The 12,477-nt window shown below is 38.3% G+C and overlaps 1 protein-coding gene across 1 annotated transcript in view; it reads right to left on the bottom strand.

Moving 5' to 3' along the window:
* Positions 1-12,477, bottom strand: part of ush2a (Usher syndrome 2A (autosomal recessive, mild)) — a 744,800-nt gene that overhangs the window by 274,496 nt on the left and 457,827 nt on the right. The window contains exon 42 of the mRNA XM_067989549.1: positions 1,182-1,332. Within this exon, the coding sequence (XP_067845650.1) occupies positions 1,182-1,332 (151 nt within the window). The remainder of the gene's footprint in view (positions 1-1,181; positions 1,333-12,477) is intronic.

Genomic DNA, 12,477 nt, shown 5'->3' with positions numbered 1-12,477 from the left:
CTGCCATCCAGCCTTACTTTCATTGACATCCATTGCCCACTGATTGCTCAATCCCATTAAGTCCTGCTCCTAATCCACTAGACCAGGTTTCTGTCTCTCCTCTCAGCACCACTGCTAACGTCATTGGCAGAGACTGCAACCTCTGTATACTGTAGGGGGAACTCCTGTTCTCACAAGAGTTCCTACTTACAGTACACAAAGGCCACCATCAGCATTAGTTAATGCTGATGTTAACAAGTTTGTGAAGGTGAGGCCTTTGCTTCTTTTGTGGACATAGGTCATGTCAGTTCTGGGAGAGAGAGAGATTGATTACCCACAGACATCAGTCTCCATGAGAATGAAATGCCTACTGGCTCTGGTACTGATCGCTATTTCCATTGCCAAACAGCCTGGAAATACTGCAACAGACTGACAAGTACTGCCCACTCCCTGCAGTCTTCTATTTTCCCCCAACATCCTAAGATGTGGTATTTGAATCCACCTCATAAGAATAAAACACTGACTTACCCCTGCATAGGATTGGAACACAGGTTCCTAGTCTGGCACTCACCTGACTCAGCTACATTACCTAATTGGGTATTGAGTAGCTTTCCCCAATAATTTAACTTTTGAGTTCAGAAGCCTAATATAAATTTAGAGCAACTGAATTTTGAATAGTTCAAATTAGAATCATAATTTAAAGTCAAAATTGATCTGAATGTTCATCTTTACATCTCCACTATTTAATAAGTTACTCGATGTGTAGGACATATTATTCAAAGTAATTGATTGCAATAGTATTTTAAAATTCAGCAAGTCCAGCCTGGGAGCAATTTAACTGGAAACCCTGTTCAGCCAGTAGACAAGCAGAAAGATGTCATATTGTCACCAATCATGTCAGGAAAAAATACATTATGGCTGTATTCCTCCAACATATAGTTATAAATCAGGAAAAATGTAAGTGAACCATTTAAATTTATAACTTTTTAAGCAGGATTAAGTTCCCTGCAAAATACTACTTTCTGTCTTGATATTAGTATGCAGCTAAAAATACATAAAATACATTAAATTGATGGCAACTAATTTATTTTTATTAGTCGGAAACTAAATGAATCTATAATATAAACCAATAAGAAATGTAATTTCAATAATTGAAAAAGAATAATCAGTTAAAACGTGTCTTCACTGTGTACACTACATACTCTGAAATATCACCAGCGGAATGTAGGAGCCTTGTCTGAAGCTGGTAGCTGGGCAAGCCTGGAGCATTGTTACGAGCTGGTGCAGACCAGGCAACCTGAAGACTGGTCGGAGTGGCAGATGAGAGCCTTGGAGGCAGCACACCATCTGGAGCTGTCGAAAAGCATGGAAGAATTAGAGCAGAGAAAACTGCAGAGAACATATGCTGAATGGATTCAAAACGCTTCTCAAACTGAAAAAAAACAATTCCTGGGGATCACCAGCAATGCTAGTCAGAACTATTCTAAGACATTCACTGTTAAATTGCTTGTATGCAAATTTCATAATAGTATTGCTAAAATGGTGATTAGAAAAAAAACGCAGGAAAATTCTCCCTATGTTAAAGATAGCACTTCACTGTCAGTATAGAAAGCTTTTTATTGATCGTAATAAACATTTTCATTTGTAAGCCCTGCCTTAAATGTATTTCATATTGTAATATTTTCTGTATTCTGATATAAAAATAGGTTTTGCTTGTTTATATGAAATATAGCTACCGACAGTCTAAGTTATGCTTAACCTTATATATTTTTGAACCAAAGTGTGCAGAAGTAAGCTCTGCTATCCTGTGATATGCCATTGATGTTAGTCGTCTTATGTTTTATCTGGAGAGTTCTGATTTTTTTGGCTAATAGGAACTCTTTCTCATGCTGCCTGAAGATACAGCTAGATAGATCCCTCACAACTGGGGAGATCAAGGCGCATCTTTGCTTTTACTGTTAGTTCTAGCACACCATCAAGACTGAGCACTTTTAGCTCTTCTACTGAGTTCCTATTTGATACTGCTGCTAAGACTGATGTCTGCAAATTCAAACTGTACGTGCTCAGTCACTAGGGCCACCAGGCAGGGATTGAATGTCCTTAATATCTTGCTCATGACAAGTGATCATACTCTTAAATCTTCTACAAGATCTACAGTAGACAAGTCATTCAGGAGATACTGTCATAATAATATAGGATTGGATATACCAAATTTACACTTCTTTATGTCACATTCACCTGGGTTTCCAGTCATTGACCACTGTCTTGGCTCAAATTACTTTTCCAAGTGGCTATTTCTCAATATGGATGCACTTAGGCTTAGTTAACTATTTTGAATATTAAAGTTTATGTTGCTTTTCCAGTTTGTTAGGATGGTCACAGTTTTTTTTAATATAAAGTTATTGTTATAATTACATCTTTGTGTTGTCCTCATCTTTCTGTATCTTTTCTGTGCACATCTCTAATTATCACTATCAAGTTGTCAATTAGTAAAAATGGTGCACTCATCTCTATAGTCCCACAATTTGATTGTCTGATTAGGAAGGAAATAATTATGTATTCTGTGGCCCTGATTTCCTAACAGTGCTACTTTAGCAAAAGAAAGGTATTGTACTTAGCAGCATAGGAAAATGTGGAGAAAATCACTAACAAGAGTATTCCTTTTGAGCACTGCTCCGAGGTCTGCTGAGATGTAACAAAAGGCATCTTTAGTAGTAAAAAAAAATCTTTAAAAGCAATGTTAAACCACCTTATTGATGGTTAAGGGCCTAGTAAGGACAAAGCTTGGAGTTTGCTACATAAACTTTATAAGTAGCAACAGCATTTTTCAATTCCAACTGAAGTCCATGCTACTGCTAACATTTAAACATGAGCATCCTTGGTCTCATCAGTGCAGTGTCACATGTGTCCACTACAGAGCATTTTATCCTGATAATTACTTTTTTTAATAGATCCCTGTTGCTGTAAAGTCGAGGGGATTTGAATGGACCCTGTACATTTGTTAAGGAGAAGGAGCTGGCTCCATAATTTACTGATTTGATCACCAAAAACAAGTTCAGACCTACAAAAATTATGGAGACTCCTCATCCCCTCTCAATATAGTCCTGGTCTCAGAACCAAGATCTCTGTAACAAAGGAATCATTCATAGAATCATAGATTTTTGTAGCACAGATGGAGGCCTTTCGGCCATTATTTGAAAAAGCTTTCCAATTAGTCCCACTCTTTCCCTATAGCCCGGTACATTTTCCTTTTCAAGTATATATTCAATTCCTTTTTGAAATTTACCAATGCATCTGCTTCCACCTCTCTTTCAGGCAGTGCATTCTAGATCATAATAACTCTCGACATTAAAAAAATTGTCCTAATCTGCCCTCTGGTTCTTTTGATCTTAAATCTGTGTCTTCTGGTTACTGACCCACCTCCCCCAGTGGAAACAGTTTCTCCTTATTTCCTCTATCAAAACCCCTCATAATTTTGAACACCTCTATTAAATCTCCCCTTAACCTTCTCTGCTCTTAAGGAGAAAAATCCCCGCTTCTCTAGTCCCTCCACTTAACTGAAGTCTCTCATCCCTGGTATCATTATGGTAAATCTGCTCTGCACCCTCTCCAAGGCCTTGACATCCTTCCTAAAGTGTGGTGCCCAGAATTGGACACAATACTGCAGCTGAGGCCTAACCAGTGATTTATAATGGCTTAGCGTAACTTCCTTGTTTTTGTACTCTTGGGCCTTTATTTAAAAAGCCAAGGATCCCTTATGCTTTTTTAACAGCTTTATCAACTTCTCCTGCCACCTTCATAGATTTATGTATATGAACCCCCAGGTCTTTCTGTTCCTGCATCCCCTTTAAAATTGTACCCTTTAGTTTATATTGCCTCTCCTCATTCTTCCTCTCAAAATACATCACTTCACACTTCTCTGCACTAAATTTGATCTGCTAAATGTCATGCCCATTTCACCAGTCTGTCTATGTCCTTTTCTTTCTCCTTCATTTTTTGGTTTCCTAATTTCTTTTCTTCTGTCATCTTCTTTCTTGCATTAACCATGACTGGTGCTAACTTCTGCGTTGTGGCACCTCAAAGATTATCTTTACTAATGCTAGCCCCATTTTTAATAGTGGTACTAAATAAGGACATGTTCTGTCTAATTGAAGAATCAATTGGTCATTTATTTTTTAAAACATTTTGATCTTTCATGAAGGAAAAGCCACTGTATTTTGTTGCGCCACACAATAGTGATTACAGTTAGGCACAGTACTCTAACTGTGAGTTTTGCACAGTAACCAGTGGGAGTAGCGACCTTTTTGCTTTTGTCACCATTTAAGAAGCTCTTTACCACAAATATTAAATGCTTGTTATGGCAGGTATTGCATAATTGGTCAGATTCCCAGCATCCATGCAAATGATTTGTTATGTGAAAATTCTCCCACACTAAAAAAGCTTGAACCCATATCAACCATAGCAGGTCACTACTTGTTTGCAGTCAAGCAAGTGAATCATGCTTAATGAACAGCCAAATCGGGACCACTGGTGTATCCATGCCTCACAAAGATAGAATCATAGAATGATACAACACAGAAAGATGCCCATTGTGCCTGTACATGCTCTTTGAAAGAGCTATCCAATTAGTCCCACTACCCTGTTCTTTCCCCATAGCCCTGCAAATTTTTCCCCTTTGAGTATTTATCCAATTCCCTTTAGAAAGTTGTTACTGAATCTGCCTCCACCACCCTTTCAGGTAGTGCATTCCAAATCATAACAACTCGCTGTATAAAAAAGTTTCTCCTCATCTCGTCTCTGGTTCTTTTGCCAATTACCTTAAATAATAATGCTATATTTAAATTCTATTTATATAATAGTGATTTACCATTAAAAGAAACATGTTCAATTTCCTAAATTTACTGTAAAACTCATTATATTCCACAAAAAGTTAGCACAGGGTCCACACAAAATAAACAGTAAGTTCAGCTTGATATGAAGAAGGTGGCAGGCCAGGTCTAACAGCATTTCAAAAAAAAACTGATGTGAAACAACAAAAGTGTAACATAAAATTAATTTTAAAATGTTTGTGTATTTTCTGCAAGCAATACAAATGGAAAATACACTGAGAAACTGCAGAATAACCAATTTTATTTCACTTGTGTGTAATTCCTCTATAGTTGACACGTGACTCCCATTGTGACACATGTACTCGGTAAACTTGTGGTAGGTTTTGTATATGAATTAGATAGCCATCAGTGAATTGTAAAAGTGTTTGGAAAAAATAAGCATTTAGCAAAACAAAAGCAAACAAAAAACTCACTAGAAAAGTATTTTGTTAGAAAATGATAACCAAGTCCCTTGAGATTATTTTAAAATTTCTTATTGTTATTCAGTGTGGTTTGTAACAATGCAGGTAGAAGCCTAACAATTACTCTTTGTGATATTAGCTCATTTCTACAACATTCCTCTGTCTACTATTTTAACAAAAGTGTTAACCTGTTCCTGTAAATAGGTTAACATCTCCATTAAAATAGAGGACCAAGGAATGTCATACAAAGGAATGGCATAGGCAATAACACACTTAACACTGCAAACAATCATTTCTAAGCTATACTTCTATAAAGTTACTTGTTTTCCTTCTGCATAAACTTACAACATCTTTGTATCTTTTCCCTACCTTAAGCTTCAAACAATTGCCCAACCTTTCTTTTCCTGCTATTTAATAAAAGAAAATTTTACTAAGAAAGATACAGAAGGAGAAAAATATTTTATTAATTAAAGCCATAATCACAAGCATAGAAAGGAAAACTTGTTTATTGATGGTAGTGCTCAAACAGGTTCTGACTGGATAGTGTTAAAAATAATAAGGAAACTGCTATTATATTGTGAATACATAAAGGATACATTTTTCGATTCTTCATCTGCCACCAGTACTTCTTGGAAAGTTGTAGGCAATGTGCCCATGATTTTCTAACATGCACTGATGACAGAAAAGAACTTAGAAAATCTACCTTAAAAAGCACTGAATAGTGAAAAGAAATTGGGGATGAGACTTGTAGGAAATTTAGAGAGTGTTGCAGTGGTAATAGAGTTGATGTTATGGTGGACTTTGACTATCCTAAAGTAGACTGGCATAAGGCAAAAGTTTGTGGTCAAAATAGAAAAAGGTTCTTAGAATACACCCAGGACTGTTTGATTAATCAGTATATTTCAAGTCCGAAAAGGAAGGATGCAGTACAAGTTCTAATCTTGGGTAATGAAGCAGGACAAGTAGGTGTCCTTGGGAAATAGTGACCATGTACTAGTAAGATTCACATTGAAAATGGACAAAGAAAAAGAGAAATCCATGATAAAGGTGATTGATTTGAAATTAACTAATTTCAGTGGGATTAAAGTGGACCTAGCCTGGATTAATCGCTTGGGGAAAAATGGCAAATTGAACAGCAGACCAGCAATAGGAGATATTTAAATACAAGATGGAGAAGATACAAGTTAAATACGTTCCAACAAGGAGTAAAGGAAAGGATTATCTCAAAGGGTTCCATGAATTAATAGAGAGGCTAGCTCAAAAATTAGATTTTAAAAAGAGGCATATGATAAGGAAATTATGAGAATTATAAAAAAGGTATATAAAGGAAGCCAAAGGAAATTAGGTAGTCCAGGTGGCCAACATAAAGGGAAAATCTAGGCCTTTTATAGACATATATGAAGTAAAAGGATAGTGAAAGAAAGGACCACTTGGAGATGAAGGAAGCCATCATGTACTTGAGTGCGTAGGAATGCTAGAGATACTTAATAAGTACTTTATATCAGTTTTTAGAGAGGAAGGTGAAAATAGGAGCACCTGAAGAGGATTTGGAAGAATGACTACTGCAGATAAGTATTCAAAGGGACATTGAGTTAAAAATGTAAAGGGGGCTAAAAGCAGAATGGTCACCAGTCTCAGAAGGTATGCATTCCAGAACAGTAAAGGTGTTTGGATAAGAGATAGCGGAAGCACTAAACCTAATTTTCCAAAAATGATTGGAAATGGCATTTATGCCAAAGGATTAGAGGATGGCATGTGTTACGCCTTTGTTCAAGAAAGGGGAAGGGGATAATACCAGAAATTATAGCTGAATTAGTCTTACCTTGATTGTGAATAGAAGTCATGGTATGGGAGGTAATTAGGGAACACTTAGAAAGGCATAGGATGATCAGAACAGTCAGTATAGATCTGTAAAGAACAGTTCATGTTTAGCTAATTGAATTAATTCTTTTGAGGAAATCACAGAGACTACAGATAAAGAGAATACGAGGAATGCTTTATGTATGGATTTTTAGATGGTATTTGATAAGATACCATACAAAAATGCTACAGAAATGAAAGCACTTAGTATTAAAGAGAATGTAGTTGCATTGATAGATGGATAGCTAACGGACAGAAAGCAAAAATTAAGGGTAAATGTATGTTTTTTCACATTGGTATGATGTGAGTAGTGGTGTGGCCGAAGGATTGGTGCTGGGGCCTCTTTTCCATTTATATAAATGATTTGGATACATGTACAAGAAGAATGTTATTGAAGTTTGCTGAAGGTACTAAAACTAAGGGGCTGGCAATTTGTGAATGGAAGAATGGAAGCGATTGCAGGAGGGCAAAAACAGGTTAGTGGAGTGGGTAGAAATGTGGAACATTTTAGGAAATAGAACAGTAAAAAGAAGTATATGCTATAGAGTAAGACTTTTAACAGAGTGCAGCATCAGTGAGATCTAGGGGAATAGATATATAAGGGTAGATTTTATGAATTTGCACTCCTGGCACACACATTTATAAAATCTATCTCATAAATCTTTAAAGGTGAAAGAGCAGGTAGAAAAGATCATAAAGGTACAGTAGATACTTATATGATTAATGTGCTTTATAATGCTATCTATTGTTAACAACAATAACTTGCATTTGTGTAGTGCCTTTAACATAGTAAAACGTCCCAAGGCACTCCACAGGAGCGCTATCAAACAAAATTTGACACCGAGCCACATCAAGAGATATTAGGACAGGTGACCAAATGCTTGGTCAAAGAGGTAGGTTTTAAGGAACATCTTAAAGGAGGAGAAAGGGATAGAGAGGTGGAGTGGTTTAGGGAGGGAATTCCAGAGCTTAGGGCCCAGGCAGCTGAAGGCACGGCCACCAATGGTGGAATGGTGAAAATCGGGGATGCGCAAGAGGCCAGAATTGGAGGAGCATGGAAATCTCAGAGGGTAGTAGGGCTGGAGGAGGTTACAGAGATAGGGAAGGGCGAGGCCATGAAGGGATTTGAGTTATTCGTCTCTTCATCCACAAAATTGTAATCTGTATGGTATATCTGCTTTTTTTGGAGATGATTTTGTACATTAAAGCCAGTAAGCAGATTACTGCAAATGGGGTACTTGTTAACCTCTCAGGTATACAATTTTGCGAAGGCAGAATACAGTAGAGAAGAGAGTACAGCTTCTGGGCAAAAGTCTGCTTATGGGTACTGTTGTTAAACCATTGAAAGAGCTAGCAGTACTAAAATCCTGAAAACACAGAAAGCCTTTAAGCAAACTAGTGTGCAAATTCTCCTTTCCATGAGTCCCCAGTGTGCTGTCTCTACTGCTGTGTTCCTAATACAATGTCTCTCATCCCACAAGTTCCCAATCTACTGCTGAATCTTCCCTGATTCAGTGCTGAGCTTTCCTGAGGCCCATTGTGCAGTTGTGCCCTCACTGAGATACCCCTAAGTCCCCAGTGACCTGCAGTTTCCCTGGGACCCAAATGTGCTGTTGACTCCTCCCTGACTCTGTGATGCGCTGTTTCTCCTCCTCCCAACAATGCATTATGCATTGCAATAGCTGGATTCACACTCTGAGTGAGAGACATGGGTCTCTTCTGAGTCCACAGTCTCTTTTAAGTTAAAGTAATGTCATTTTTTTAACAATAAATTTGGAGGAGTTCTTATGTACAGGAAATCGGTGTACAAATCCTCTATTTATCATTGGGAGATTCTTTTAAAATAAGTACAAAATGTTTGGAAAAAAGTTGCTATCATCAAATCAATTCACAGTTCTATCCCTGTGAAGTCCTCCATTCAGTGATACTACTGATTGATGGACTGATGTCAGGGAAAGGATCAGTAGGCTGGGTCATAGCAGGATGTATCCAGAAGAAAGATCAGAGAGCTGGGAGAGAGCTAAGATTGAAATCAAAGAGCAAGGGAAAAAAAGGTCAGAGAGTTCAAACAGAAAAAGACACAGCTGAAAGAAAGAGATCAGAGAGCTGGGACAGACTGAGATACAGTCAGGACAGGGATTGGGCAGTCAGTATAGACTGAAATAACAGACAACAAAAATAAAATAATAGACAATAACAATACAGAAAATATCCCAAGGCACTTTTTGGGTTGGGGGGGCGGGGGGGGGGGGCGTAAGGTGGATGGCGGGAAAGAGAAATATACAGTTGAGGAATAAAGGAAAGGATATCAAGCCGTGGTGAGAGAATTAGGTGACGTGACCCAAATCTAGATCAAAAAGATAGGTTTTAAGAATGTTTTTAAAGGTGGAGAAAAGAATGGAGAGGGTTACAGAAAGAATTGCAGAGCATAGAGCCCAGGGATTTGGAGGGTCTTCCACCAATGCTGCAGCAAAGAGAAGGAGATGCAAAGAAGACCAGAATTGGAGGATCGAAGGGAAGGTCACAGGGGACAGCTAAGAGATGTTCTTGGGGAACCACAACAACCCATTGACTTGGCTACCTTCGCTGCTACAATACTTTCCTTTAATAAACGAGGCATAGAATATAAGGGCAGGGAGGTTACACTAGAACTGTATAAAATACTAGTTAGGCCACTGCTTGAGTACTGCGTACAGTTCTAGCCACCACATTACAGGAAAGATGTGATTGCATGAGAGTGGGTACAGAGGAGATTTATGAGAATGTTGTCATTACTGGAGAATTTTAGCTATGAGGAAAGATTGGATAGGCTAGGGTTGTTTTCGTTGGAACAGAGGAGGCTGAGGGGAGATTTAATTGAGGTGTATAAAATTATGAGGGGTTGGAATAGAGTGGACAGGAAGGACCTATTTCCCTTAGCAGAGAGGTCAATAACCAGGAGTCATAGATTTAAAGTAATTGGTAGAAGGATTAGAGGGGAGCTGAGGAAAAATATTTTCACCCAGAGGGTGGTGGGGGTCTGAAACTCACTACCTGAAAGGATGGTAGAGGCAGAAACCCTCATCTCATTTAAAAAGTACTTGGATATGCACTTGAAGTGCCATAACCTACAAGGCTACGGCCAAAGTGCTGGAAAGTGGGATTAGGCTGGATAGCTCTTTTTCGAACAGCACGGACACAATGGGCCGAACGGCCTCCTTTTGTGCTGTAAATGTTTCTATGTTTTCTATGTTTCTAATAGTGTGAGCTCCAGATGTGCCCCTAATGACTCATGTGCATACGAAATTTGTCAAGGTCAGTGATGGAAATCCAGGGCAGACGTATTTCTCAACATTTGTGCCGAGATGCAGTGCCCCGCAGATTTTCAGGGCCCACATTTGTCTTGCACCCGAAAATCAGGAGCCGTGCAATTTGGGCGTTCTAACCTCCACATTCAATTTTCTGATCCAGGCTCTTGTCAATCGAGACTCTGTGTCTGCAACAGAAATTGGCCCAATTGTCTTAAGGAGGAGTCCTGCGGTGAACTCTGCAGCACAAGTGCTTCATCAAATCTTCTAATGTTACATACTTTACAGGAGGAAGAGCAGCAGCAGGAGATGAAAGCCCAGTAGGTTCAAAGAAATAAAAGATAACTTGCAGGATTCACTGCTATCCAATGCAGCAAAACCATCACCACATGCACACCAATTGTCTGCATTTCACTCAGACATGCAATGTTCCCAGGCCAGTGTCTTTGTTCATGAATGAACATCGGTATGGCTTTCAGCTCAGATCAGGAACTCCCACCAATACCATGCAGAAGTGTGTATATTGCCACTCTAGTAGAATCAAATTTAAAATACTTTTCTGGCTAAAGATGAGAAAGCAGAGTCATCAATTCTAATTGATTTCATTTCCACATTCACCTGAGGAAGGAGGAAGCCTCCAAAAGCTTGTGATTTTCAAATAAAATAGTTGGACTATAACTTGGTGTTGTAAAATTGTTTACAATTATGAATAAGGATAGTTATTGAATAATCTACCTCAGCTGTAGGTCTGCCTCTCCTAGCCTGTGGTAAAAGTACAGAAACATCCTTATTATCTCGCTGTGCTTCACTTATAGCAAGGCACTGGTGAAATTCAGCTCAACAATAATCTTGCGTGAAACTATTCAGACAAACTTGCCTGGCATCTGCAACCTCCTTGGCCAGGCTTTTCTACAAATATAGCATAATTGGCACTCATGTCCAAATATCACAGTGTAAAATAATTGACAGTCATACTCATATATTCAATGTGACATAATTGACAGTGAAATTTATTGCTTACATTAGAACTTTACTTCACATTGAAGAACTTCTTGTAGACATTTGTCCATGCAAGGCAGGTTGTGGAGACCACAATAACCTATTGCGTGATTGGCTCCGATATCTCCTGGACCCTCTGTTTACTGGAGGGTTGTCCTTCAGGACATTTCCCTGTTCCTTTATTTTGTTCGCAATATCGGAAAGGCCTCATCAGTAAAGCGGACTTTTCTATGTCTTACTCTTTCCATTATCATTTCAATTTGTGCAAATGACAGCTGTACTGATGCACTGAGTGTTATTTATAGCACGTATATGTCTATTATGGAAGTTAATGGGTGATTCAGCACCATTACTGAAGGTTTTCTTCTGACAGGGTACTCAGTTTTGTCATATTTGTGACTCATTCTAATGCAACCAGATTTCAAGAATGCACTATGGGGGAGTTTTTTGACTTCACAGTCCCAATGGAGAGCCTTGACCACAAGCAGCACATATTAGAAAATTGGACCTGCACCATTTAAATCAATGTTTAGAAAATGGTGCGGAGCACGTGTCTGAATTTCTGATAAGCAATGCCAGTAGGTAAGGCTCCTCACCAGGAGTACAAAATCAGAAAATTACTTGTTATGATTAAACCTGTGTGTTTCTGAAAGTATGCTAAAACAACCGATCGATAAAAATTAACTGTAATTTATTGAACAATCAATGCACAAACAGCAAATTAAACCTTATCCACACTGCCATCTTAATGCCATTTCCAAAAATTCTAATCCTCAAACGGATGATGATGCACTATTACTGATTCATTACATACAGCACTTCAGCTTTTCCCTAGCATTAAAAAATGATCAAAACAGCTCCCTTAATTTTTTGAAAAAGCACAGATAAATGGTAAGGCTCTGGTGTGATTTAAGTATTAAACATTCACAGGAAAGGCGAAGTGCATGGACGTGTATTCTAGCAGCGTACAAACTAAACAAAAAGTAAATAATTTCCCCAAGGTGGGGAGAGTGGTTTGCTCAATAAGTATCAGTGATTTGATTAGTGAATTAGAAGATCAGT

The sequence above is a fragment of the Heptranchias perlo genome, chromosome 8 (assembly GCF_035084215.1).
Source record: "Heptranchias perlo isolate sHepPer1 chromosome 8, sHepPer1.hap1, whole genome shotgun sequence".
In the NCBI taxonomy this organism is placed as follows: Eukaryota; Metazoa; Chordata; class Chondrichthyes; order Hexanchiformes; family Hexanchidae; genus Heptranchias; species Heptranchias perlo.
This window is presented reverse-complemented; position numbering and strand designations above follow the sequence as displayed.